This window comes from Numida meleagris, chromosome 1 (genome assembly GCF_002078875.1).
Source record: "Numida meleagris isolate 19003 breed g44 Domestic line chromosome 1, NumMel1.0, whole genome shotgun sequence".
In the NCBI taxonomy this organism is placed as follows: domain Eukaryota; kingdom Metazoa; phylum Chordata; class Aves; order Galliformes; family Numididae; genus Numida; species Numida meleagris.
Genome location: NC_034409.1, coordinates 35,832,882 through 35,858,122, shown reverse-complemented (window position 1 = coordinate 35,858,122; position 25,241 = coordinate 35,832,882). Strand labels below are relative to the sequence as shown.

The following is a 25,241-nucleotide window of genomic DNA, read 5'->3' as shown; positions in this document are numbered from 1 at the left end:
GATCCTCCGATAGCAATAGCTTGGCTACCAGTTTCTCTATTTGTCAAAGTCAGTTCTAGCCTCAGAAGACAGCCTCTAACAAAAAGCAGGTGGGAATTAAAAACGTCCTCCGTACCCAAGTGTAGCGATGGGAAAGATCAACACGTTGGAAAGGGCATTACAGAATAGGTGGAAGGACTGGCACGATAGCAAGGTGCTACAAAGGAAGGGAAGAAAATCACTCACCTGTATCAGAAGATTCTGGGTTCGCTGGGAAAAGCTACCACCAAGGAAGGATCCCCAGAAAAAGATCCTTCCTCAGGGGCAGTCAGCCCTTAAGTGAGGCCTAAGAGGGGTGGATCCAGGCTCCAGCCCTCCTGGTCACACAGTGAATTGCCTTCACCTGTGCTCCCAGGGCTGGCTGGGTCTTTCCTCCAGGTAAGGAAATCAGTGGTTCAGGCTGTGACTCAGCAGTTCCCATACACCAAGCAAAGCAAACTTGTCTTTCATTTATGTTTTTAATAAGCATACTGATCAGAGTGCTCTAGAGACAGTGTATTGATACTCACCTACAATGTTTGGAAAATGGTACAAGAAAATTGTCTGTGGCTGATAACCATAGTTGTTCTCTGTGATCAGCAGCAATGGCAGTTAAGAGTGTGAGAAAAATTGGTCTGCAGCGCCAGGAGGGATTTGTGTGGGTGCCACTAGTACAAGCTGCCCCATCCTCTCTGACTCAACATGTCCAATTTTAACAGCTGCTGTTCTTTATGAAGCCTCCACATTGAGTTCATATTGTTACAACTATTTCAGTTCTGAATCTTTACCAAATCATGTTAAATGCTAATGATCAAGTGTTTCAAACCAGTGCTTTGTTCTCAAAGCATTAATAATATTGATTTCTATAGAAGAAGGGGATGAAGTTTGTACAAGTGAAAGCAGATGCAGGGCTAGAATCTCCTGAGAAAGAAGTTATTAAAAATGCTATTTTCCTCATTTTATGAAGTTTTTTTTTTTTTTGTTCTGCCAATAACAGACGTGCAGAGATTAGTGTAACTAGACTTAAGCACCTTGAATACCATTACATTTCAACCTCTGACTTAAATCAGGATTGGCTATTTACAATGATACTTAAAGCCCAAACTGGATAGAGACAAAAAAAAAAAACATTAAAAAAAAACCTGCATGTTTTATTTTCAGCTTTTAAAACTTTAAAGTTGCAGTAGAAAAAGTAAAAAACAAAACAAAACAAGAACAGTGAACAGTGGTGTTCTGTAAACTAACACAGGACCTAATACAAAATGTTCCTGTACCACTTAGATGCAGTCAATACAAGTAGCCATCTGGTCTCCAAGTCTCTACGATCCCTTCTCCTGGAAACAGACCAGTACATACCCATAGATTTTAACTGCAAAATGAGGATACATTCATTCTTGTTTTCTCCCATTTATAAAAAGTCAATTGCCACACACTTCAGTCATTTGCAAACAAAATTCATAGAGTCTCTGTTACAGAATTGGAGAGAACACATACAGCTCCGTGACTGAAGTCCTACAACTCCATGACTGAAGTCCTTTCATTCTAAGTGTAGGCCCATATCAAGTCAACACTCGTCACATATCTTTAGACTGATCATCTTCTTCAAGTTTTCTGATTTCACTCTTTAAACAGTTGATGGTTTCACGACTTGCTTTTAATCTTTCTTTAAGCTCAGCAATTTCAAAACTGGTTTTCTTTTTGGCAGCTTCCAGCTTTTCCCTGGTTTTTACTTCAAGATCTGCAACTGTGATGGCGATAAAGAAATACAAATTATTTTTAATAATTTCAACTTTTCTTTATATACGTAACAGTAATTTGGAAAGCATGGGTCCTGAAAAAATACAAAACAATTACTTTTAATCTTACAGATTCAACAACAGTAGTAAAAATGATAACTGGAAAAAAAATTGGAATTAAGGAAGAAGAAAAGTTTGATGACCTCGTTCAGTCCATCAGTTTTGTGGTTGAAACAATGTGGTTCACAGCACCATTTGCCAGAGCGAAAAACAAAAACTACAACAAAGAAAAACAACAAAACCCCAAGAAGTAAAGATGAGGTGAAAAAAATCTGAACAGGTAACAGCAAAAGAAACAGGAGATTACGGAGAACTACAAATAATTTCTGCACTGTGCTTTTCCAAGCACTGTAATGCTTTTTCTATTCCTCTAATTGTAGTTTGATTCTATGTAGCTAACAGATTCAGGGAGCTGCCTTTGCTTTCACAACCATCTGAATGGGGATGGAGCATCTGACTGAGTTGGCTTTTTTATTCTTTTTTGGATGATGCACAACTTCTGAGACAGTGCAAAGCCAACAAATCTTCCTCAGTTATGGATCCCTCCAGATCCCACACATTTCAGACTTTTGGACCGTGCAATTCAGTGTGGAAGTATAATCTTTGCTTGCAGTTCACATCTTCATAAAACAAAGCAAACTATCTCAAATAAAGCAGCCTGCATTTACTCGAATTCATTTCAAATATGGTAAACTAGGCATCAATCATGCCATCACGGATAATACTAAGCTATTCATGCCACCACTGCTAGTACCAAGCTATTCAAAATTCCCTTTTCTCTTTTAGCAGGCATAAAGATCTAAAAACCTTTAAAGTTCTCTAATAAGTGTTAATAACGGTAAATGTTAATGCTAATTTAGTGCAAAAACATCACTTCCTAGCAGCAGCCAAACCCATTGTATGATCACATCCCACAGAAAACATTAGTAGTAAACGACAGTTGTTGAACATATTCTCATTTTGCACTTACACTCTGTTTCATGCTTGTAAGCACCGAGCGTCAGCTGACGGGACGTTGTTAACAGTTGCTGCATCATGGCAGTAGGATCTTGAAATATCTAAGGAAGGACAAAAACACACAGCATCACTAATACTTCTCTAAATAAAGTAAGGCTCAGTTTACATGCAAATTTTCGTACCATTTCATCATAGAATTCAGAAACTACAGTTTTCTTTCCCAGGATTGCATTGGTGTCAGACTGAAACAGCTTCAGCAAGTGATACAGGGTTACCTAGATACAAAGACAGAGTGTTATCAGCTTGACAACTGTAGGGAAATTTTCCTAGATACAAAACAGTAGTAGCTGTTCTTACTAAACAGCTGTATAAGATTTTAAATGCTTTTAGGAATACAAAAATAAACATCATACAACATCAGCAGAGTTACTTAAATTCAGTATTCGTTATTAAACATACCCGCTATAAATGCTGCTTGACATCTTGAAACTGTCTGGGCAAGTGCTTTAGAATAGATGCACAAGAACTACCATTAAGACCCTCTCTAAAGCATTTCCAAACAAAGGAGATGATTTAGTTCGGAGCAAGTTTGCCAATAAATCAGTTTGAGGATGGTTTCCACAGCCTTATTATCGCTGTCGTTCAGGTGTGGCACAACGTGTTCCTGCATCGCTAAGCGCCAGAGAAGCCAAGAACAGCCAAAACCCTCCTGAAAGCCGCGGCCTGCAGCACTGCACAGAAACAGGCAAACGCGGGCACCCACTGAACGAATACACAATGCATTTCCTGGAAAGTGAGCTCCATCAGCTCCACAGCCGGCAGGACTTCCACTGGCAGCACGAAGCACCCCAGCCCCGGGCCACCAGAGTGATGGAAGCGCTGTCAGAAGCTCAGCGTACTTACAGGTCGCTCGTTTGGGTCAATGAAAAATATCTTGATGATGATTTCAAATTCTCCCCAGCCCGTTTCGGTGATCTCGTACGGTGGCTTGGTAACGACTGCAGCAGGAAACAGAGGTGAGGGCGATCAGCCTCCCCGGGACCGAGCGGAGCAAACGCCCCGGCACAACACCCACCTCGGAGAGGATTCCCGTAGCTTTCGTGCAGCTTGAACTGGATTTTTTTCACGTAGGCGGACATGTCCTAGCAGAGAAGCGGGCTGAGTCCCACACGCGCACCTAGGCGCGGTGCTGACGGCGCACCCGCTTCGAGAGCGGCGGCCGACGCGCTCGGGCCCTACCTCGTTTCTGTAGGGCTTCACGTAAACCGTCCACTGATGCGTGTGCCCGTCCTCCTCTCTCTTCTTCCCGAAGTACCGCGCCACGTTCCCGTACACTATCGGCTTCACGATGGTGACGCCCTTGCGCGGGAGAGAAGAGAAGCGGCAGGCGGCGAGAAGCGCGCCTGTAAGCGCCGCACCAGCCCGAGCCGGGCGGGCCGGCAGAGGCCCCGGCACCCGCCGGACAGCCCCGCGCCCGCTCCGCCCCGTCCCTCCGCCCGCGTCGCACCTTCACCCTGCCCCCGGAGTCAGGCCCGAACTCAGCCATTCTCTTGAACATATTGCACCGGAGGGGGCGCCGCCCGCAGCCGCGCCGCGCTCAGCTCCCGCCCCGGCCCGGCCCGGCCCCGCCGCAGCGCAGCGTAGCGCAGGGCAGCGTACAGCCCCACAGCCCCGGCGCCCGCACCGCGTCACGGGGGCGGGGCGGCACCGTCACGGGGCCCCGGTTGGCCGCGAGCTCCCGCCCAGCCCCCCGCGCCGCCCCGCCCCGCGCCGGCAGGAAAGACGCGAGGACCGACGGGAAGGCGTTTGCAGGCGGTTGTTTTAATGAAGAATGCGTTTAAAACTGTCAAGCGGAGAGCGTCGCGGTAGCAAAGAGGCTGGCTGCGCGGCGGGCGGGCTGGGCGCAGCTCCTCACAGCCGGCAGCCTTTGATCCACACGCGGACGTCGGTGCCCTTGCAGTGTTTGCGCCAGGCGACCCTGGGCGGAGGGAGATGGAGCGGTGAGGGACGGCGCTGCCGCACGCGGGGGGCTCGCCTCGAACCCTCCCCCGCCACCTACCATGCGTTCATGCCGTTTCCATCGCTGACGATCTTCTTCGCGCAGTTCGCGGTCGCTGTTATATCTGAGCTCTGCAGCGCTTAAGAAAGAAAGCGGGGAACACGTCATTTCTCTTCATGTTTTTACTCGAATCGCCTTCAGACGGTGTTGGCGTTGACCGTTTTGCTCGCTTCCCCCTCCCAAGGGCCCGCGCGGTGTCTGGCGAAACCAGACGGCAGCGTCCTGGACGAGCAGAACAGTGCTGGCGTGTGCGCAGCGCTGTGTCTGCCCAGCCCTTGGTAAGGCGGCCTATCGAGGAACAAGGACCAAAGCCCTGAGATGCGTGGCAGTTTCTCTGTTCCTCTCTTTCTAGAAAGACTCCAGTCTTTTCCATTTTGCTTACTCTGTGAACGTGGCCGTTTTGGGGGGTGAACGAGGCACCACAAATTAGCTGGCAGCATGAGCCCTGTGCTGTGTTGGACTCAGGCTGATGAGAAAGTCTGCAGTTAACAGTATGATTACCCTGACTCTGCTCCTGTCCCATTTTCACTCTGCCTACAGATTATTTTCCCTCAAATGTGTTGGTCCTAGATACCTGTGTAGGCATTCCTTGTGCTCATCAAAATGAGCTGGCGTAGCAGGGACACATTATTTAAATTGTTTTGCAGTACAGCTGAACATAACAGAATACATGGTCAAAATGCTTTCCTACATCTGCCATTGCAGGAACTACATCCCACACGGACAGTACTCATGTAGAAATACTTGTGGGAGGGCCAACACATATAGATGACCGTTTTGTAGAAATCTCCTATTAAAAATGATTCTTCCTCTCATGTATGGACCTTGAGTGTCGCTTCACCTTAATCTATCTGGGAGGGGTTTGTGAATCTGGTCACCTCTCCTTCACTAGGGGGATGTGAGAGCTGGCAAGCCTGGCATTTGGGATAATCTTTTGCGAGGATCAAGCTCTTACTACCTTCAAAGAAAATTTTCCAGAGGTTAGTGTCACTGCTAATTAATAAATGGCTTCTCTGAAACCTCTATTCTCTAGAAACATTTGGATGGGTAGACAGGGGAACTCAGTTGCTGCCGTTAAGAAACCTTTTCCCCTCACGTGTGCATGGCTACAGTACAGATCTCCTCTTTGAAAATGAGAAGGGTGAGTTTGAATTTTGTTCTGCCTTGTTCTAAAGATGGGGTTGTAACCAACCACCAACCTTCGCTCGTCTATTCGCAAATGGATTATGGAAGGGCATCCCCTCACAGAATTTGTTGCCATGAGAAACTGAGCTCACCTGAGCATGGGATATTGCACAGGTTCCTGGACCCTGGGGTCCTGCCGTCGTTGCACCACCAGCGGCTGTTGATCTGTAGAACTCCATAGTCGGTACTTCCATCAGTGTTACGGTTTGTAGCCTGTGAGTTGAAGTTGCTCTCGAATTTTGCAGCACACACCCCTGTCAAAGTTCCATTCAAATAAAAAAAAAAAAAAACCACAAAGGTTATTATTTTAAATCTGTATCTGACTTTTTTATGAACATACACAATCCATCTCTTCTCTTAGTTGAAAGATGACTGTCTCCAGAGTGCACCTTTTTCTCCAGTTCAACCAAGTATGAAAAACACACGCAACATGTCTTAACTTCAAAACATCCTTAGAAAACCTGGCACAGGATTTCTGCTCTTAAATTCCAGCATGCTTTTGTGCATTGCTCTCTTTATACTGACACACAAATCATCTCTCAGGATGTTGGCAGGCAGGCTGTGCTCTGCAGCACAGCTCCTACCACTCTTGGAAGATTTGGGCAGCCCCAGCTGGTCTTCTCACAGGTGGTGCTTTCGGCAAGCAGCATGGATGCATCCAAACAGGGCTGCTTATGTTGCTCCTGCTGCCAAGCACACTCCATGGAGGTTCTTTCTGCATCAATACCTGCTCACCTTAATGAGGCTTATTTCAGCTGCTTGTACTTTATGTGGCTTATGATGGCCTCATTTTGTCCTATTTACATGCTGCTGCATCTGCGTCAGGGCAGCGGGAAGGAGGAGGGATGGGGACAGTGATTCATGTTTCAGCTGTGAACATGACATGGATCGCTTTCCAGATCTCGGAACAGAATGCGTGCATGCTTCCCTTCAAAGGAGATTGGTTTAATGATAGTCTGTTGCCAGTGCCCACCAGAGGAAAGAAGCCTTCAAGTGTCCCCTCACTCCTTGGCTCTAGGATCCCCTCTCTCTCAGCCCCCTTTCCTCCTGGCTGACCTTCCTGCATCAGCATGCTCAGCATCTCTTCTCCCCCACTAATCCTTGTATCAATCCCCAATAACCCAGCCTGACACCAGTGTCTCTGCCCAGCGCGGTCCTGCACTCTGCTTGCTCCACAGCCTTGGGGACATCTGCAGAGGAAGGAATTGAAGCAAGTAAAACCAGAGCACTCTGGATCTGGTGAGGTAAGATGCGACAGGCTGCTTCTGGGAAACCTTTCCGATGACAGCATCTCTGTTCAGCTGAGGAAGAATGATAGGGGAAGGAGTCGTAAAGGGAAAAGCTGTAGAAAATACCTGCAGTCTGTGCCAGCAGAGATGGACTAACCCAGTGGAGTCTTAATTACAGCTTCATGCAGACCTGCTCACTTCAAAGAAGCTTGTTAAATGGAAATTCCCACCCCATGTGCGCCCTGGAAATCATGAGAGAACAGACTTACAGTTTCCCAGGCTGTATCCTCGATAGTTATCGAGTCCATGACGCTTCATAGCTGCTGCCAGCTCACATCGTCCAAAGACTTTCCCCAGAGCAGCCATGGGCAGGAAGCAAAGCACCAAGATTAGCAAAGACTTCATGTTGCCGGTGTCGTACACACAGTGAGACTGCAGGCTCTCCGGCACCCGCCTCTCCTTTTAACTTCCTCCCACCCCCTTTTGATTTCTCTGCTCTACAGTTGTCAAAAACACCCTCTTGAGTATACATAAATTTCCCAACCAGCACATAAAACATCACTCCAAACTTGCCAAATTTCTTCTACAATCCGGGAAGTACCATGTTGGCTAAGCTACAGAGGAATTTTATTTGTAGACTGTTGCAATATCTACAGTCCTGATTTTACTGCATAGCCACAGTTCATCATCAATCTATCACTACTAACAATATAATGAAAATAGCCATAATAGGTAAACAAGTTTTAATTGGCAGAATTACTAAACCATTTCCTGACAATGCAAATTCGGCTCTTCTCAAGTGCTGAAGTATGCAAGGCATCATTTGTGCATCAATAGGTGCAACTTGGTCGTGCTGTGCTATTACACGGTGTCTGAAGCAGTGCTGGGTTCATCAAGGCTCTGGGTGCAGGGGGCCGTGGAGCCATTCACTGGCAGGAGTATCTGGGGAGGAAGGAGCACATGCAGAAGCACAACTTCAACATCCCTCATCTAAGATTTACTGAAATGAAAAAGCATGAAAGTTCTGCACTAGCCACCAGCACCTATATATTGTTCCTGTTTTGATAGTGGAACTAGTAAGGAGAAGCTGCAGCTTGGAAGGGCAATGGTATCCTGGGTTCCATCTGAAGAAGGGTGGCCAGCAGGGACAAGGAGGGGATTGTCCCTCTCTACTCTGCCCTTGTAAGGCCCCATCTGGAGCACTGCATCCAGGTCTGGGGCCCCCAATACAGGAAAGATGTGGAGCTGTTGGAGAGGGTCCAGAGGGGGGCCACAAAGATGATCAGAGGGCTGGAGTACCTCTGTTCGGAAAAAAGACTGAGGAAATTGGGCTTGTTCAGCCTGGAGAAGAGAAGGCTGCGAGGAGACCTCATTGCAGCCTTCCAGTATTTAAAAGGGGATCATAAAAAGGAGGGAAATAAACTTCTTACAAGAGTAGACAGTGATAGGACAAAGGAGAATGGTTTTAAGCTTAAGGAGGGAAGGTTTAGATTGGATGTCGGGGGAAGTTCTTCACAGAGATAGTGGTGATGTGCTGGAACAGGCTGCCCAGAGAGGCTGTGGATGCCCAGTCCCTAGAGGTGTTCAAGGCCAGGTTGGATGGGGCCCTGGGCAGCCTGGTCTAGTACCAGATCTGGAGGTTGGTGGCCCTGCCTGTGGCAGGGGGTTGGAACTTGAGAGTTGTTGGAGTCCCTTCCAACCTAAGCCATTCTATGATCCTATGATTCTATGAAGTAGGTTTTACCACTAATCTGGAGTCCTGAGGTTCAGCTTGTACAAGATGTTTCCAGCGGGCATAAATAAGCTGAACTACTGAAAGCAGATCTACTTTTTAATGACATTTAAAGCTTGTTACTTTCTACTAGGCTTTGAAAATGTTGTTTGCTGAGTTCATTTCAGAAGTACAGTGCTGGTAATAAGCAATATGCCTGTGTATAGTTGTATTCAAGTGCAAGTGCTATGTTTGGGCAGCTTTGCATGGGGAACTGCAAATTCTTCAGAAGGTGCACTGGAAAATTGACGCAAATATTTAGCAGCCTCTTTAGGAGGTCAGCTTTTCACAGTGTCCCGCTTCAAAATGCAACTCTCTTAGAGAGTGGCAGCTCCTACAGAGCCCCTGCACTCCATCTTCCATGCCAAACCACTTGATGATACTGACTGGATTGTAGTATCAGTTAGTTCAATTTAATGGTTGTAGATTGCACTTTTTGAGGATTAACGTTGCCTCATGGTCAAGCCAGTACTGGTGCAGCCCCTCTGGGCCACACCACAATTTCAACAAAAGCCACCGTTGTGATTTTGCCTTTGTTTGAGTGCAGTGAGTTGGGACGGTCAGGCACTCCCTGACCATACCTGGAACTCTTGCTCCTTGGATCATGGCCTGACCCAGAAAGCACCAGAACTGTACAAACTGGGATTACTGGAACTGTACAGCTGGGAGAAAATTCTAGGATTGCCTCACCAGAACTGTGGCCAGAATGGAAAGTTTTCTGACTAATGTCAGTTTTCTTGAGGCTCTATAAATAAAGGTCCTAAGCGAAGAGTCCCCTGAGTTCCCTAGGATTGCAGTGAGCTGTGATCCTTGATTTCCACCTGAGCTGGGATGTCTGTCAGGGTTGGCTTTTTTTTTTTTCCCCTCTGAGATTAACATTACTAACCCCATGATTTACTGCAAAAGTATTAATAAACCCTAAATCACTGCTATAACTGCAGTTGTATGCAATCAATCCATGCCAGTAGCCTGAGAGACCTGCGTTCTTATTTGACCTCTGCTGGGGTCAATAAGTAATTAAGCAAAAATAGACATAAATAGCATAGCTATCCTGTAAATGTCTCGATTTCTTCATGATAAATGCGGCTAAAACCTTATTGTCTTCAAACTTAGATTTATTATCCTTAAGATTTCTATCCTCTTCCTTGTAAACAGGCTTTCATAGCCAGAACTGTGCTGTCACCAACAGGGAAGTAATAAAAATATTAGCAAACTCCTTCTTCGCAATTCACAATTGTTATTTCTAAATACCAATAAAGAAATGGGTGACTTCATGTTGGTCAAACAGAAATATTCCCAGCTAGTTCCTTATTCTCCTGCCAGTAGTCATCTGCCAACTGCAGATGTACCATAATTAAGAAGCTTAAGAAGATCCTTCCTGGATATCCTATAAAAATGCGCTGTTGTTTCAGCAGACTTCACAGGGATGTTCAGTACTGGCTCTATCAGGAGTTGGATTCCTTCAGGGACTGTGGTTATCCACTTTCATAATGGGCAAGGTGTTTCCCCCTGCTGTACCTTAAAGACATTAGTTCCTGTTTCTGAAGATACTAACTAGCAGTGCCTCTGCCAGGAACGACTTTCAAAAGCTGCACTCAAAGAAGCTTAAAATTGTATACGCAGTTTCTGATCCTCCTTCAGACCCTGGGTTATGAACATTTGGGACTGCATCCTTTATTTTGCAAGTGTGACAACTTCTCCCCTGCTGAGAAGAGCACTTTTCTTTTTCTCTGGTATTCAAAATATTCCTGATGGCAAGAAAAAGAAAAAATAGCAGGCAATTCTACATTCACACACACACACACACACAAACCCTCCTAAGTAGCATGCATGATCATTAAAGGAAGATCTGGCCGTGGAGGTGGGGGGTACGTTCCTGCTACATGTTCTTCCCTCCCAGTCCGGCAGCTCTGACTTGAAATCATAGAAAAATAAAGAAGTCAGCGATAACATTTAAGCATCCAAGAGGCATCAGTCAGGCCAAAGGTTTGGTGATGTACAGAAGGTAAGCAGTTTTCCTCAGCTTGGGAGGATTCTTCTGATGGGCCAGTGAATGCTGAGGTGACACTAATGAGCAGGCAGCATAGGACCCACTGTTACTGTCACACCACCCCTCAGCTGGGAGCATCCCTCATCTCAGGGGTGCAAGTGGCATCACTGCCTGGATGGCAGAGCACCTAGAGCAGCAAGTGTAACTTTGCTGTCTCCTATTTTAGCATCTGACCACAGTAAAAAGCGAGAACTGCCATCATGATTCTCCACGCAATTTACCAGAAAAGTTGCCTACAACTTATTTTACAAGCCAAGGATTGCGAGGTGGCCTTGGCAAACAGCATCTCCAGCTTGGGGTGTGCCTGTATAAATCAGGCAATGCTGTCTGCCACAGCTTTATTATTTCTTAATTCTATTCAGCTGCACAACTCTTCAGCTGTCTCCCCCTTGCTGTCAGCCTGCTCCAAAAGTTCCTGTTTGGGTTTCTCACATCTCATTTATTGGCTGAAGAGAAGTAATAAGAGGAACCTGTCTTCTTGTGATGGGCAGCTGGACAGATTGCCAAGACTGTTACAGAAGTATGATAATAAACCAATGTGAAAGACACAGAGACACTGTGGAAATCCCAGCAAAATACATCCGTGTCTGTGTTGTGTCAAAGTAACTACATAATGGAAGCAGTAAAATGCATGAACTTGTCAATGACAAAGTTCTAGTAACTTATGGCTCACCTCAAACAATAGGAAGAACTGCTAAGAATATTGAATGGCAGAAAGCTTTCAGCTAGACATTCTTCTTTGCAAGACTGCTGGAAATCCTGTTCCAGTGGCATAAACAGAACAAGAAAACACTGAAGAATTAAATGGCTGCTCAAGTGAATACAAAAATAGGCCAGTATTTGTCAAAGATACAAGCTTGGAAAGAATGGAGGACAACAAGGAAGTCATACAGGAACAATCGGGTGATCTAGAAAATGGTACAGTCAGAACAGAACAGAGCTTAAGCACATCAAAGCCCCTAGGGTCTCCGCAGATACAAAAGCTTACCTATTGTATCCGATCCCAAATACAGGATTTAGGGGAGGCCGCAGCAGGGAAGGTACTTTCAGCAAATTGGCAAAGCGCTAATACCACCATGAAAACCCTACTGAGATCTCACTAGGAATTCTGCATGTATTTTTGTTAGAGGAGTACATATTCTCTCCTGTTACAGGAAACATGAACTGAAATGTAAATATGCAAGAATAGGGCAAGCAGGCGTAACACAGTCTGTCCTAAAGAATGGAAGTTTCCTGAAACAAGCATACAGAAATGAGGGCAGAAGTATTAACCAGGATGTGGGGATGCTGGTGGATGAAAAGCTTGACACAAGTCAGCAGTGGGCTCTCAGAGCCTGAAAGGCCAGCGGTGTCCTGGGCTGCATCAGAAGAGGGGTGGCCAGCAGGGAGGGGGAAGTGATTGTTCCTATCTGCTCTGCCTTTGTAAGGAGAACTGTGTCCAGACATGGGGCTCCGTAAGAGAGCTTTGGAGCTGTTGGAGTGGGTCCAGAGGAGGGCCACAAAGACGATCAGAGGGCTGGAGCACCTCCCCTACAAAGACAGGCTGAGGTCGCCGGGCTTGTTCAGCCTGGAGAAGAGAAGGCTCCAGGGAGACCTCACTGTGGCCTTTCAGTACTTAAAGGGAGCTTATAAGCAGGAGGGAGACCAACATTGTACATGGGCAGATAATGGCAGGAAAAAGAGGAATGGCTTTAAACTAAAAGAGAGGAGATTTGAATTAGATGTTAAATGGCAATTCTTTACTCAGAGAATGGTGAGGCGCTGGCACAGGCTGCCCAGAGAAGCTGTGGGTGCCCTGTTCCTGAAGGTAGCTAGAAGACCCTCCTACTCCCACCAGCCTCTTTTACCTTTAATTTGCTGTGTGGCATATGACTTGTCATAGAGAAGACTGATATGGGAGAATGAAAAATAAATAAGCTCCCATTTTTTTTTAAACCTCACAGAAAGATTTTATCACCAAGAGAATACTATGTTAATGGATTCATTGAATGTTCACAGGCTTGACTGGTATTACCATCATGGAGGCACGCTTAGAAAAATAAAGAGAAAAGGACAAAAGAAGTGGCATAACTAGAAAAACTGTCACCAAACACATGCTCTGCACATTCTGAAATAAAGGAAATTGCACTAAGTGCTGTCATTTCCAAAGCAGTTGCTTTCAGAGTCACAAGGTTGTGGCATAGTGCCAGCAGTGGGGGAAAACCACTGCCAGAACAAAAGTAGAATGAAAATAATCTACGTCGTGAGATGACAGGGAAAGGGCTGGAAGCAGATGGGATTGTTGGACCTGGACTGCATTACGCAGGCTTGCTGCTGTAGCAGAGGACAGGGCTGTGGGTTACCTGGAGATTGGCAGCTCTTATCCCGAGACAGGAGTGAAAGGAGATGGCAAGTGCTAAGTAAGCGGGGATATACAAGAAACCAAAAACTATTACAAATTCATTACAGAATTGTGGTTTTAAATTTGCCAACTTTTTCAAGTTAAAAAGAGATGGGAACATTTTTATTCTTAAGGGGATTACCTATAATCTCGCATGAGCTGTGTGCGAGAATTCCCTCTCAGGCTTCTTCCAGCCCTGGAAGGACCAAACAGAGCGGGGAAGAAATGGCTGACCCTGCGTGTTAAGCACAGCTGGAGGGTGCTCAAACCTGGCTGTGCCGTGCCACCGTCCCTCATGCTAGCCCTGATGGTTTTAGCAGGCTATTAATTTAATTTGGTGGTAAGGCCTTTTTGTTTCTGACAGCTTGCCAGTTTTCTAAATAAAAGGCTTGAGTTTGTGTGAGCCTTCCTTTGTTCGTCGGTAATACATCCAACCCCCTCTCAGTTAAAAATGTAAGCCGGTTATTGACATAATTAAAAACCAAAATGCTGGAAGATGTGATAATGTAGACGTGTTTTATTTCCAAATTCATTCTGAGTAAAAGGCGTAAAATGACTTTCTTTTTTCAAATCACTGAATGGAACAGTCAGGGGGTAACGTGAAATCAGGAAGGGCGCAGTAGGGATCCCACATGACAGGAAAAGAAATAATTTTTCTGAAGCATTGCCCTGTTACCGCTGTGAAAGAAACACCACGAAAATGGCACTGGACTCCAGCTGAGATGGCAGCCAGCCAGCAGAGAGCTTTAGCCGTTGTGGAGAATTTATACTTACACAGAGCTCAAAATAGCGTTTCTTGTAGGGAAAAATGGTAGTCACTCACCTGGTTTTATAGCTGCTAATAAAACACTGACCTTCTCTGACCCTTTTCATTCAAAGTAATTTATGTATTTTAAAAAAATACACACAATTCACACATTATTTCCACCGGTTTCTTCTACAACACTCCGCTGGTTGTTCTAAACTGGTCCCCATTTTCACTGCTCCTACAGTAGCGGTCTTTGAGAAAGCAGGAGCTGTGGACCTACATGCTGCAAAGAATCCAGGCTAAATGACTTAGGAATGCGAGAATGCAGTTTTAATTACGTTCATACTCCAATTAACATTTTGAGGTTGGAACCTGAGTCCCTTACAGCTTGATCCATGAATAAGGATCCTGTTTGGGATGAATGGTCTCCGTTTCAACCCCCTGTCACGGGGGCAGGGCTGTAACACACCCAGGCAGAGCCACATACTTTCTAAGCAGAGCCCAGTCTGCAGTGAGGGTGGCTGTCTGTCTGTCAGAAATAAACTGACTGCCAAGAGGGAAAGAGAGTAGCAGGGAACCTAAGGAGTCTGTTTTATGCACCAGTTTCACCATCAGTTGAGAAATAACTGCAATTCTGCAGAGCTCCTTGCTGTCAGACGCAAACACTTGCTGTTCCTCAGAGAAACCCCCCACAGCGCTCATCTATCCAAGGCCTCGTCAGTCAAACAACTGTTTAGAAGCAGTAGTTTTAGAAGATCTCATTAAATGTGTTACCCTCTCAACTACTCAGCTTTCAGTCTCTTGCAACTCTTATTTTAAATTGACCAATTCTCTACACTCTCTCACAAAGTATTTCAAGTACAGGCTTTACAAACCAAAAAAGTGCCCAACTCCTCCTCTTGCAGGCTTCCCTTGTGTCTAGATCTGAAAGCCAAACGCCAGACAAAGCCCACCACAGCAGCAAAAGAAGAGACGTGCACTTCCCCACGACCAAGCAGAGCCGTAAGCAGAGAAGCTTCTTCAGGCCTCTAGGTGGCAGGAGGGACTTGTCACACGGCCCTGGGAACATCTGCACCGTTTCTACCGTGCTCCGTGGGGCTGAGCACCATGAGACTCGCTCTCCTGAGAAGTGGGAGCCCTGCTCCGAAAGTAACGCCTCCTATTTTATTATGTCGGCCCACAACATCGGAGGCGGATGTTGGTGGTACAGCAGTAGAGGTTGAACCGTCCCACCAATATCCATTGCATGTTGTTGCCGTGTGACGGATGGCAGCAGAGGGGCACTCTGACACAATGGCGTCTGACATGGAAGTGTGGATGACGTGAAGGTGTGGCACTGAATTCCTCCATGCAGAAAAAATGGCACCCACTGACATTCATCATTGCCGCTTGCTGAACGTTTATGGAACCCAAAGAGTGGACGTGAGCACAGAGAGGTGGTGGTGGTGCGCTTCAGCAGCAGTGACAGTGGGGCACCTCTGCTGGTGCAGGTTTAGACAAGCATGGCACGCGGGCTCTTGTTCATCTCTGGTGAAAATGCAGAGCTAGTGGTGGTGACTGTATTGAAAAATAGTGGTTTGTAGTGAGGACTTGCTCTATCAAGTAGCATTGTCATGCTCTTTGTATCGATCTGTTGTAGTTTCCATGGAAATAAATAGGAGGCATTACTTTCAGAGCAACTAAAAAGATAAAACTAGTCAATGAGTACCAGTACCAAAGGGATTCAAATGTTTGGGAAAAAAATACAAACAATACAAACTGCTCCCTTCACCTCTCTGAGAAAGATGTTCACACATCTGTCTCACCTCAGCTTCCTTTTTGGGCATTTCCCAAAATGTTACTCCTCTCGGGTGCAGAGCAGGCTTATCATGTCCCCATCACCAGTCACTTTTTTTTTTTTCTCCCCAAAAAGAAAATCACTTGCTTTTGGATCTCCTACGAGGAAAAATAGCAGGTAATTCTATGCCACTGCTACACCTGCTTCCTCTCACATGCCTTGCTTAGCCATCTTGCCTTTTGCTTGGCCTACTCCTGAGCAGCAGCAGCAGCAGCTCTCCCATACATGAACAAGCATCAACTCTGAATTTTTCACTGTGGTTGGAGCAATGTGTCATCAGCCAAAACGCATTCAGAAAGTCATGCTGAGTATGCCATGCTTTAACTGCTTTCAGATATGCCAAACCCTCTGTCAGAAGCGCTAAGCGTGCAGACTGCATCTCTATAAAAACACTTTCAAATGGAGTATTTCTCCCTTCCCCAAATAGAACAGGGGCCAAGAAGTTCACTTCCCATTATGTACTCGAGTTCTGCTCTCCCAGCAAGTGCTTAGATCTCCTTCAATTCCACATGGAGACAAATTTTAAAGAATAAAACCCTTCCCAGATCACTAAAGCTCCTCTGTTGGCAAAGAAATGAAGTTCAGTAGTGCGCTCAGTGGAACCGGGTGAAACTAGCTCAGTAGAAGGGACCTTTTTCCCCTTTGCACAGATACCCTGGGGACTTCTGCTGTTCTCTGCCCGCACTGCAAAGCCTGCAGCAGAGCATCTGCACAAGAACGCAACTGCAACCTGAGAGAACCAGTTCCTGCAGTCCAGAATGGTCCTTTCAGCTGCAGCTCAAGAGCCCACAGAAGCGACTGTTTTACACATCCCCGCTAACCCACAGAAATACCTGCCTGCTCCCACTCCCCTAAGAAGTCCTGCCAGTGTTGTTGCTCAGCCAATACAAACCGTGCTCAGAAACTGTTTTATTCTCATGGGGCAGATGGTTTGCCTTTGTGTTTTGTTATTTTTTAGATCTATTTTACCTTCAGAGTACGGGGCAGATAGGACGAGTGAGCTCTCTTTTCTGCGGCCAGCCTGCCTGCAGCAACAGGTAGCAGACACGAGGTTTCTTCATCAGTTTCCACTCTGCTGCACAGTGATGGGGGAACGAGCAAGGAAAATGAGCTGCTGAAGCCTGGACTCGAGCAGGACCTTTCCCTCCAGCTCACACCATAGGCTCTGGGCCTTGCCATCTGCAGCAGGTGCTGCAGAAGACACTACAAGATGGGCAGCAAGGCTCTTGCAAGTGGAATTCAGCAAGGAAGTTCTCTTAGCACGTGCTGCTGAATTATCTCCTGGTCTCTGCTCAAGGGGTGCTATTTTCCCAGACAGCTTTATGTAGATGGAAAACATTAAGAGTGCTTACCTTCCTCGTTCTTCTGATACTGCTTCCAATCAGCGCTCGATGATCGGTGTCCTCATTAGATGACCTATCCTTGAATGCTTCTGCTATGAATTCATCCATTTACTACTGAACTCTCATTGTGTTTATCTTAAGAGTACACACCCTCTGTATCTGGGGATGAGCTGCTTGCAACACGGTACTTCAAAATAGTTACCAACACTTTTCCCTGTGCTCCCCAACCCAAACACAGCTTGGAGTCCCCGCAGCCCCCCCCCAGCCACAGCCCAGCACTCCTTCCACCCATCCCAACCTTCACCTGGCCTCTGAAGCCAGGTTACAGCCCATGCTCATAGTGGAGAAGCCAGTATAACTGTGAAACTGAGACATAATGCAGTAAATAATCAGTGGCCAAGTTACCTGACACCTACAATTTGAACTATTAAAGCTGGAGCCCATTAGAGTAAGTGGGTGTTACTTTCCTCACTACAGATTCAGAACACCACCCAAAGAAATCCAGGTTCATTTTCTCCTGAGTGTGTTGTCTCTATTTCACGGACCTGTGCACTCATTTATCTTCATTCATTCCAAAATTAGGTTTAAATAAGATGAAGAGCGCTGTGCTTTTTCACGCCAATCAGACTGCGCTTCAGATTCTGAAGCTGCAAAGTCTAGATGTTTCCAAATGAGAAAAAAAAAACCTGATAAGAAGTTGGCTTAAAAAAAAAAATCAATAAACGTATGCACTTCTCACTAACCTAAACTCTGCACAAAGTGTTGGACGATCAGATGAAGATAACAGCTAGCGTGAACAAAATTATTTCTGGTTTCTGAAATAATAACAGCACAGAATCCAGAGCTGTAGCTCCACTGAGTCCACATTAAGTTCTGATGTCTGAATATCTGACAGAACTGACACAATGAACACTGCAAGGGTATCAGACAAGTCAAAATGAAGACAGACAAAAGCATTTAATATAAAAATGGTCTTTATTTCTTCAATACAAGGTAAACTACTATTGCAGTTTAAGACCAACACAAAAGTTGGACAGCAAAATGCTTAACAGTCTCCTAAAGGCTGAAAAAAAGGAACCCATGAAAGCTAAAAGTTATGCAATATTTCAAGTATAACATCTAAAAGTGATGAAACGATCCCTAAAGGTAGAGATTAACTAAGTACTTCTGCTGAAAACGTATTAAAATCCACAGTTGCTAGGATACCATCTTACCTTGTTGAGAAATACAGGTCTCCGGCAACGCAAGCATTCAGCAGACTCTTTGGCCTGCTGGAATCAGGAAACTGCTTACTATATACACATATAAAATCCTTTGGAGTTGGGCATTCTGAGACATCCACTTCCTTACATTTTGCAGTGCAACTCTGCATTCCAACTCAGACAAGCTCCCATGCTGTATTTCAAAGCCATTTCTTGAATAGTTTACCCATACATCCTTGTGCAAAATGGGAATCGGGAAACGCAATGATACAGGAAGACAATACAGCCTTATGTTTAGAAAGTCAGCAGCGCTGGTAATCTTCATAAAAATGTAAGGGTTTACCAAACAGGAATGTATTTCACTTGTAAAACACCTGGTCCTTTTTATATTACTTTTTTTTTTCTTTAAAGGACGCCTGCACTAATTTTCAATCACTTGTATTTATAAAAGCACACACATTCCTCATTTTCTTACATTTGAAGATCAACAGAATGTCTCTTTCATAACGTAATAATAATATGCACAGTTTAAAATATTTTCTATTACAAAATACAGTACACAAGAGGGTGAGGCCAAAGTCTATTATGTGAATATATTCCAAAGTGTCAGCACTGGGTGGTGTAAGATTACATTACATGGTATGAATAGACGGAATTTTTTTTTACAACTGAAATGCTCGATTTCATTGGGATCAAAGGTAAGTACTGTTTACTATCTTCAAGAGACTTAAATCAAGTTAGTGTCTTTCCAAAGAAGCTTTAGATTTAAGCACAGACATAGGTCATATCAGAGCCTACACCTGCTGCAATAACTGGGGCTATAGATTCGGGAACTAACAAGTGCATCATTTACAAATGGAGATGCTTTATCATCCTTTGTCCAACATGGAAAAGGAAATCCCACAAGAACATTCAACTGAGGAACTTCTCCGTCTCTTAGGGACTCATTTTCTACAACTACGATGACTCGAGAAGTACACAGCACGTGAGACGTGCGTTTCAGGAGGTGGTTGGGTCGCAGCGTGCAGGGGATGTGACACAAACCACTCCAGCGCCCTCAGCCACCCCACGCCTGTCGGCAGCAGCCCCTGCAAGGCAGCACAGTCAACAGCTGCAATGGGCATTATTTCTGCGTAACCACCGCGGCTCATCGGCACGCTGCAACTGTGTTTAAACCCTATGCACTTCACTACCAAAATAATTTCAATCCCAAACACATCCGTGTAGCTTGTTTCCTCAGACAAAATATTTGTTTTAGGAAGTATTCATTCTTCTCTAAGAATACGCACGTGGATCTGCGCTTCCCTAGGATCGTGAATGATTTATACCTCAATGCAGAAGCAGTTTAGTGTCTTGGACCTTGGGAAGGCAGCAGTCAAACGTGCACGTTTTACATTTGAACCCACATGACAAACCACCTTACTGAGCACTGCCCTAGGAAATTTAAGGCTGTATCCTTACAGCACAAGAACCAACAATAGACTGCGTATAAAATTCTATAAATAAAAATAGGAGTGAAGTCTGTTTAACCTGTACACACAGAGCATATAGATTTTTAAAAAAAAGGAAATCAGGAATTATGTATTTCTATAAATGCCATATATTTTTACTAGAAACACAGATGACAAGTATATACAATCTGAAGTTATTAACATGTAACTAGGAAAACATTTACAAGCATTTGGGTATGCAACTAGATCATCAGGTAAAAAAGTCCCATTAGAAAAATCTAAGCCTCATTAGTTTCAAAGGAAAAAAAAAAATGGAGAACACTCACTACTTAGAAGGAAAAAAATAAAGCAATAAAGCATCAAGCTGGCCTAAACTTAATAAGGTATCTCGTGTAAGAACAGCTATCCAAGCTTTCAAGCCGCACTATAAGTAAAAACCTCAAGTTCTGACAAACGTTTTTCATAATGCAATCAGAACCAAAGGTATTGGCACAGAAAGCAAAAAGGGAATGAAAGAAAAGGGCTGTACAGTTTCCAAAATTGAATGTTCTTCTTCTGAAGAAATGTTTTTGACCTGAAAAAACATACAGTCCCGTAGAAATTTTACTAAGAAAAAAGAACAGCTTATTTAAAAAAAAAAACAAAACAAACCCTCCTACTGCAAAAAACCCTTCTGCCACTGAGACACCACCACTCCGACCACCAGTTGCTGCTGGCTTCGTCTTTGAAGACAAAGGACAGAGCCTTATACAATTTTCAACATTATTTATAAAAACACTGTTCAGAAGAAATATCAGATATTTCCTCACAGACTGTTTTCTCCCTCCATCGGCAAGAGGAGATGAAATACAACAGAGTGAATACCACAGAACACAGCAGGAGCCAGCATGGCACCATCAGCAGGCAGCGCAGTGCCCAACTGCCGCTTCCTGAGCACGCATTCACTCGTAATAAACCAAAACCTGGTACAATTGTATTACAGATCCAGTTGTACACGATGTGTATCAGACACATTCCTTTTTGGTGTCTATCAGGGTCTTTGGATCTTTTTCTGTACATATTTCTTGTTTCATTAAAAAAATCTAAGAAAACTCACAGTAACAAGAGTACTATCTAAATAGCGACACGGTGTGTCTATCAGTTCAAACTAAGTACTCAGAGAACAGGCAGAAATAAGGGGCTTCATGTGGGGACCTCTTCCTTTGAGCCACAACACACACTCAGTTTAACCTGTGTTGTTTTCTTCCTGCTATTTTTTTCCCTGCTATTTCCATTGCCAGCAACAGAAATCTGCATGGGTGAGAAGCTACGCTCTGTGGAAGAGCAACGGTCTCCTTTTATCTATTTCACTGTGGAGTAGAATATCAATTCCTGCATAAAATGCTTTTGATTTTTTATTTGGAGATATAATATAGCTCTGCAATGGAATGTTACTTACCTGCTGCCTCTCCAGCATCAGCTATTCCCCACGTAACAGCTATAGGCAGGTTATTCCTCCCTTAAACTTATTACACACAGCAGTAAACAATGTTTTGAAGTAAAAAATAAAATTACAACAGTATCGTTTGTAACCAACACCTATTCACAAAAAGCAGGAAATGAGTCATGACTCATTAGATACAACTTTCAGTTTACAAAATTTTAAAAAGGCAGCTTTCATTTTGAAACAGGTTTAAACAAACATTGCAAATATCTTCTCAGTAGCAAATAGTTCAATAAACACCAGTGATCCCACGCATGAGGATTTGAGGTACACAATTTAAGGAAAAAAAAAAGGGAGGGGGTCTGAAGCTCGTAGCCCAGTCCAACAGCATCAACCTGGCTGCAGAAAATCTGGCCAAGGGTCGGAGACAAAAATAGGGGAGCATTTCAGACTTAAGCAAAGCTTCTGCAGTTGTACACGCTACTGGTCCCGACTCAGCAAAGCATCAAAATCACTCACTCCACACAAATCAGCTTAAAGCATATGTTTACATTCCTTGAACTCTGCGGAATGTAAGCACGTGCTCTGGAAAACCAAGTGGATTGAAGTGCTTTCCTGAACAGGAGAACAGAGTTTAGGTCTGCTGTAAAACCTTCCGAAGAAGAAAAATGAGTAAAAAAAGAAACGAAGAGCTGTCTGAGAGTTGCTTCTTAAAGCCATCTGAGGTCTTGAAACTTAACTTAAAACACTAAGTGCAGCTATTTGAATAAGTGAAAACTCTAAGAATAAATCCGTTACATAATGATTTGCCACAGACAAAGAATGAGCCTTTGTGCGAGGCCGCCAGAAACTGAGATTTTTCAAATTAAATGAATCTTTCTGTTCACTTGTGCTTAAAGAAATTTAAAGCAGTTTTTTTCTCGTAGCCGGAATTCAGCTTCCACGGTAAGCCCCAGCTGACTGTTTTTAAGTAAATTTGCAAAACCTCATTTGACCAAATTAATTAGCGCCGCTTTTTGCGAAGATACTTAAGCATTGCCCCTCGTGGAACACGGACGTACAGGCGTACCTTCTCTTTTATACGCACGTGTGAATAAACCCCAAAGTATTAAGGGAATACCAAAGCCATTAAGTCTGAGAAATGGAAACATCTGCTTCCTCCTGTCACATCTAATATACAGCTATGTACTGACTGCCGCGGCCTCGGGGGCGGAGGGAAGGGAGAAACACACAAGCACTAGCTCTATAAAACTGTAAACAACTGCAGGATTATGCATTTTTTTTTAAAGCTAACCTTTGCACCCCTCGGCATGAAGGTTCAAGACCATGCAAACAGTTTAATATGCACGGCAGCGTCGACCAGGATCAAGACCGTGGGAAAAGATCATTTTCGGCGTGCCCAAATCAGAGACCTGGGACCACCTTTCTCAAAGCAACAGACCACGAAAAACTGCAGTTTTTACAGTTTTATACATCAATGAGCAAGTTCACAAGCCACCTAGGTAAACACTGCTAGAAAGCAAAACAGCATTAAAGGTTTTCGTAACCACCTGTCTTCGTATCAAAATTGAGCGTGTGAGAGCAACATTAGTAAGTTCAACTCACTGAATGCAAGATTAGGTTGAGGCATACGCAAGAACTATTGCGATGTTTTTAAAGACAGCATCAATGTTTTCATTGTAACATTATCTTTAAATATTGCTGAACACAAGACTTTCCCTGAGGTGTAAACATCAAATAACTTGAACAGCTTTACACATCAGCCCCATTAAACAGTTTATTACAACACTACATCTACTGTAATCAAAGTGGTGCTGTGTACAGACATTATCATATGAACATTTTAACATGAACAAACTACTATAAAAACAAGCATTTACTTGACTTTTTCCAATTGCTCGCACATTATAATTGCCAAATGTATATAACCAGTAATGAAGTTGCAAAAGCTATAAGGTTTAAATCACACAGGTTTCCCTCAAATAAAACAGTTAAGCAACATAAAAAAAGTAAAAGAGCTACTGGTTACCATGTATGCAGATTTGCTTTATTCAGATCTATTCCTGTTCATTTTATCCATGAATCCTTACAGGCTCAGTTCAATCACATGAAGCAAACTGCCGGACAAGCATCTTTCCTTGAAGAACGTATCTTGTCTTGTACGCTGTTCCTCTTCCTTCAGCTGTAATGTGTCAAAATTTGTGATGTAGATTTTGCCAGTCCCCATAATACACAGAAAATTGTTGCCTTATCTATACATACACAAGTCGTGCATCTACTTCACCGTATGTAAACTAACACAAACTAACAGGAGCAGTAGCTACTTGTTTGCGCGATTGTTTTAGGATACGGTCATTGAAACCAATTGTACAACAAAACTGAAAGAAAGCAAATTTCACAGTTTCAAGTATCCACTGAGAAAGGAAGAAATAGCTACTGTTCCTGTGACTGATGGAAACATTTATATAGAGCATTTCCTAAAGTATGCGTTCTGAAAGAGTAAATGAACAAGCACGTAAGGTAATTTTGCCCGCAGCTTAGATTTTTACATTTTTACCTGCTCACTTACAGAAGTTTCAAACTGATTTAAATTTGACATTTAAGTAATGCACTGACTGTATAATGAAGTGGGTGGCTCACAGCTCAGTAACATTTAAGAGCACACAGAATTTGATAGCGGCACTTCCAAATTTCCAGCCTAGTGGCAAGCAGGATGGACTTGACTTCTAAAAATACACTCTCACAGTTTGATGGCACAAACCCACTCTTCAAATAATACAATACAGACCTGCAGGTCTCCTCAGCTATTTGCGCTAGGAAAAAAAACCCAACCCCCTACTTCCTACTCCCATCTATTTTGGCAAATGAGGAACTGTGCCATTCAAAGTGAATTACCGTAAGAGTTCACAGAACACTTGGGACGGTATAATTCCATACACCGGATTTCAGTTGAATTCCATTACAGAACAATTGGCTATCTTCATTTCATCAATAATGAACAATTTCAACATTCAGTAATTTCAAAATAATTTAAATCAAGTTCTTTAAAAACCCAACACATTCGATTGTTCATTTGAAAAACAGACATTTAGAGGAGCAATTTCGTGAACATATACCAGTACACAGCTGTCAAATATTCTTTTGCTATTATAATTGCAAGGCAGTTGGAAAAACAAAATATTCCATTTTTGTATGAGCAATTGACACATTTCTTCCTCCCTTCCTCAACGTGATCATTAATGGTAATGTTAAAAAAAAAGAACGTAAAACCCAAGCAGCTTAGGCTGTATTCCCCCCAGTATTCGAGTAAACTAATCCAAGGCCAAAGCAGCGACTGGAATTTCTTTTATTTGCAGGCTTTGTTCTCAAGTCATCAACCAGTAACTACTCTGGAGAAAGTTCCCTCCCCAGAGGCCAAAGTTTCCACAGGCGTTAGGTGCTCTTAAAGGGAACTTTTCAGAGGCTAAGCGACAAAGCTCTGCACCCACAGGCAGCCGCATTCAGAGGTGCAGGCTATGTCAGCACAAACAGACCGGAGAATTTCAGGTTTTAGTGGGCAAAGACAGGGTATGACAGCTGTGAGACTGCAGGTCAGAATTTGCTGCTCTCGTGATACAATTGCTGCCGCAAGAGTTATGGATCTTTAGCACTTCTATGGCGACAGTTAACAGATCCAAAGCACCATGTATAGGATGGAGAATACTAGCATGAGAAAGCTTTGGTTCCTGAGAATAATTCGCTAGATTTGTTAGGTTACTTACGGAACTACAGGAACTTCAAAGAAAGCACAAT

General features: G+C 44.0%; 3 protein-coding genes across 6 annotated transcripts in view; all 3 read right to left on the bottom strand.

The window, feature by feature from the left end:
* YEATS4 (YEATS domain containing 4) lies at positions 1,149-4,437 on the bottom strand. Its single transcript, XM_021385136.1, has 7 exons — positions 4,279-4,437; positions 4,011-4,130; positions 3,847-3,913; positions 3,675-3,769; positions 2,954-3,046; positions 2,785-2,872; positions 1,149-1,762 (listed from the first exon to the last, which is right to left on the bottom strand). The coding sequence occupies exons 1-7, from the start codon at positions 4,327-4,329 to the stop codon at positions 1,593-1,595; spliced, it is 684 nt and encodes a 227-aa protein (XP_021240811.1). The 5' UTR covers positions 4,330-4,437; the 3' UTR covers positions 1,149-1,592.
* On the bottom strand, positions 4,573-7,705 carry LYZ (lysozyme). Its single transcript, XM_021385137.1, has 4 exons — positions 7,514-7,705; positions 6,108-6,269; positions 4,831-4,909; positions 4,573-4,749 (listed from the first exon to the last, which is right to left on the bottom strand). Exons 1-4 carry the CDS (start codon positions 7,647-7,649, stop codon positions 4,683-4,685), a joined length of 444 nt encoding a protein of 147 aa, XP_021240812.1. The 5' UTR covers positions 7,650-7,705; the 3' UTR covers positions 4,573-4,682.
* The window catches only part of CPSF6 (cleavage and polyadenylation specific factor 6), a 30,175-nt gene continuing 23,263 nt past the window's right edge, over positions 18,330-25,241 (bottom strand). For all 4 annotated transcript variants that reach the window (XM_021385132.1, XM_021385133.1, XM_021385134.1 and 1 more), the window contains one exon: positions 18,330-23,631. The gene's annotated coding sequence lies outside the window, so the exon portion shown is untranslated. The remainder of the gene's footprint in view (positions 23,632-25,241) is intronic.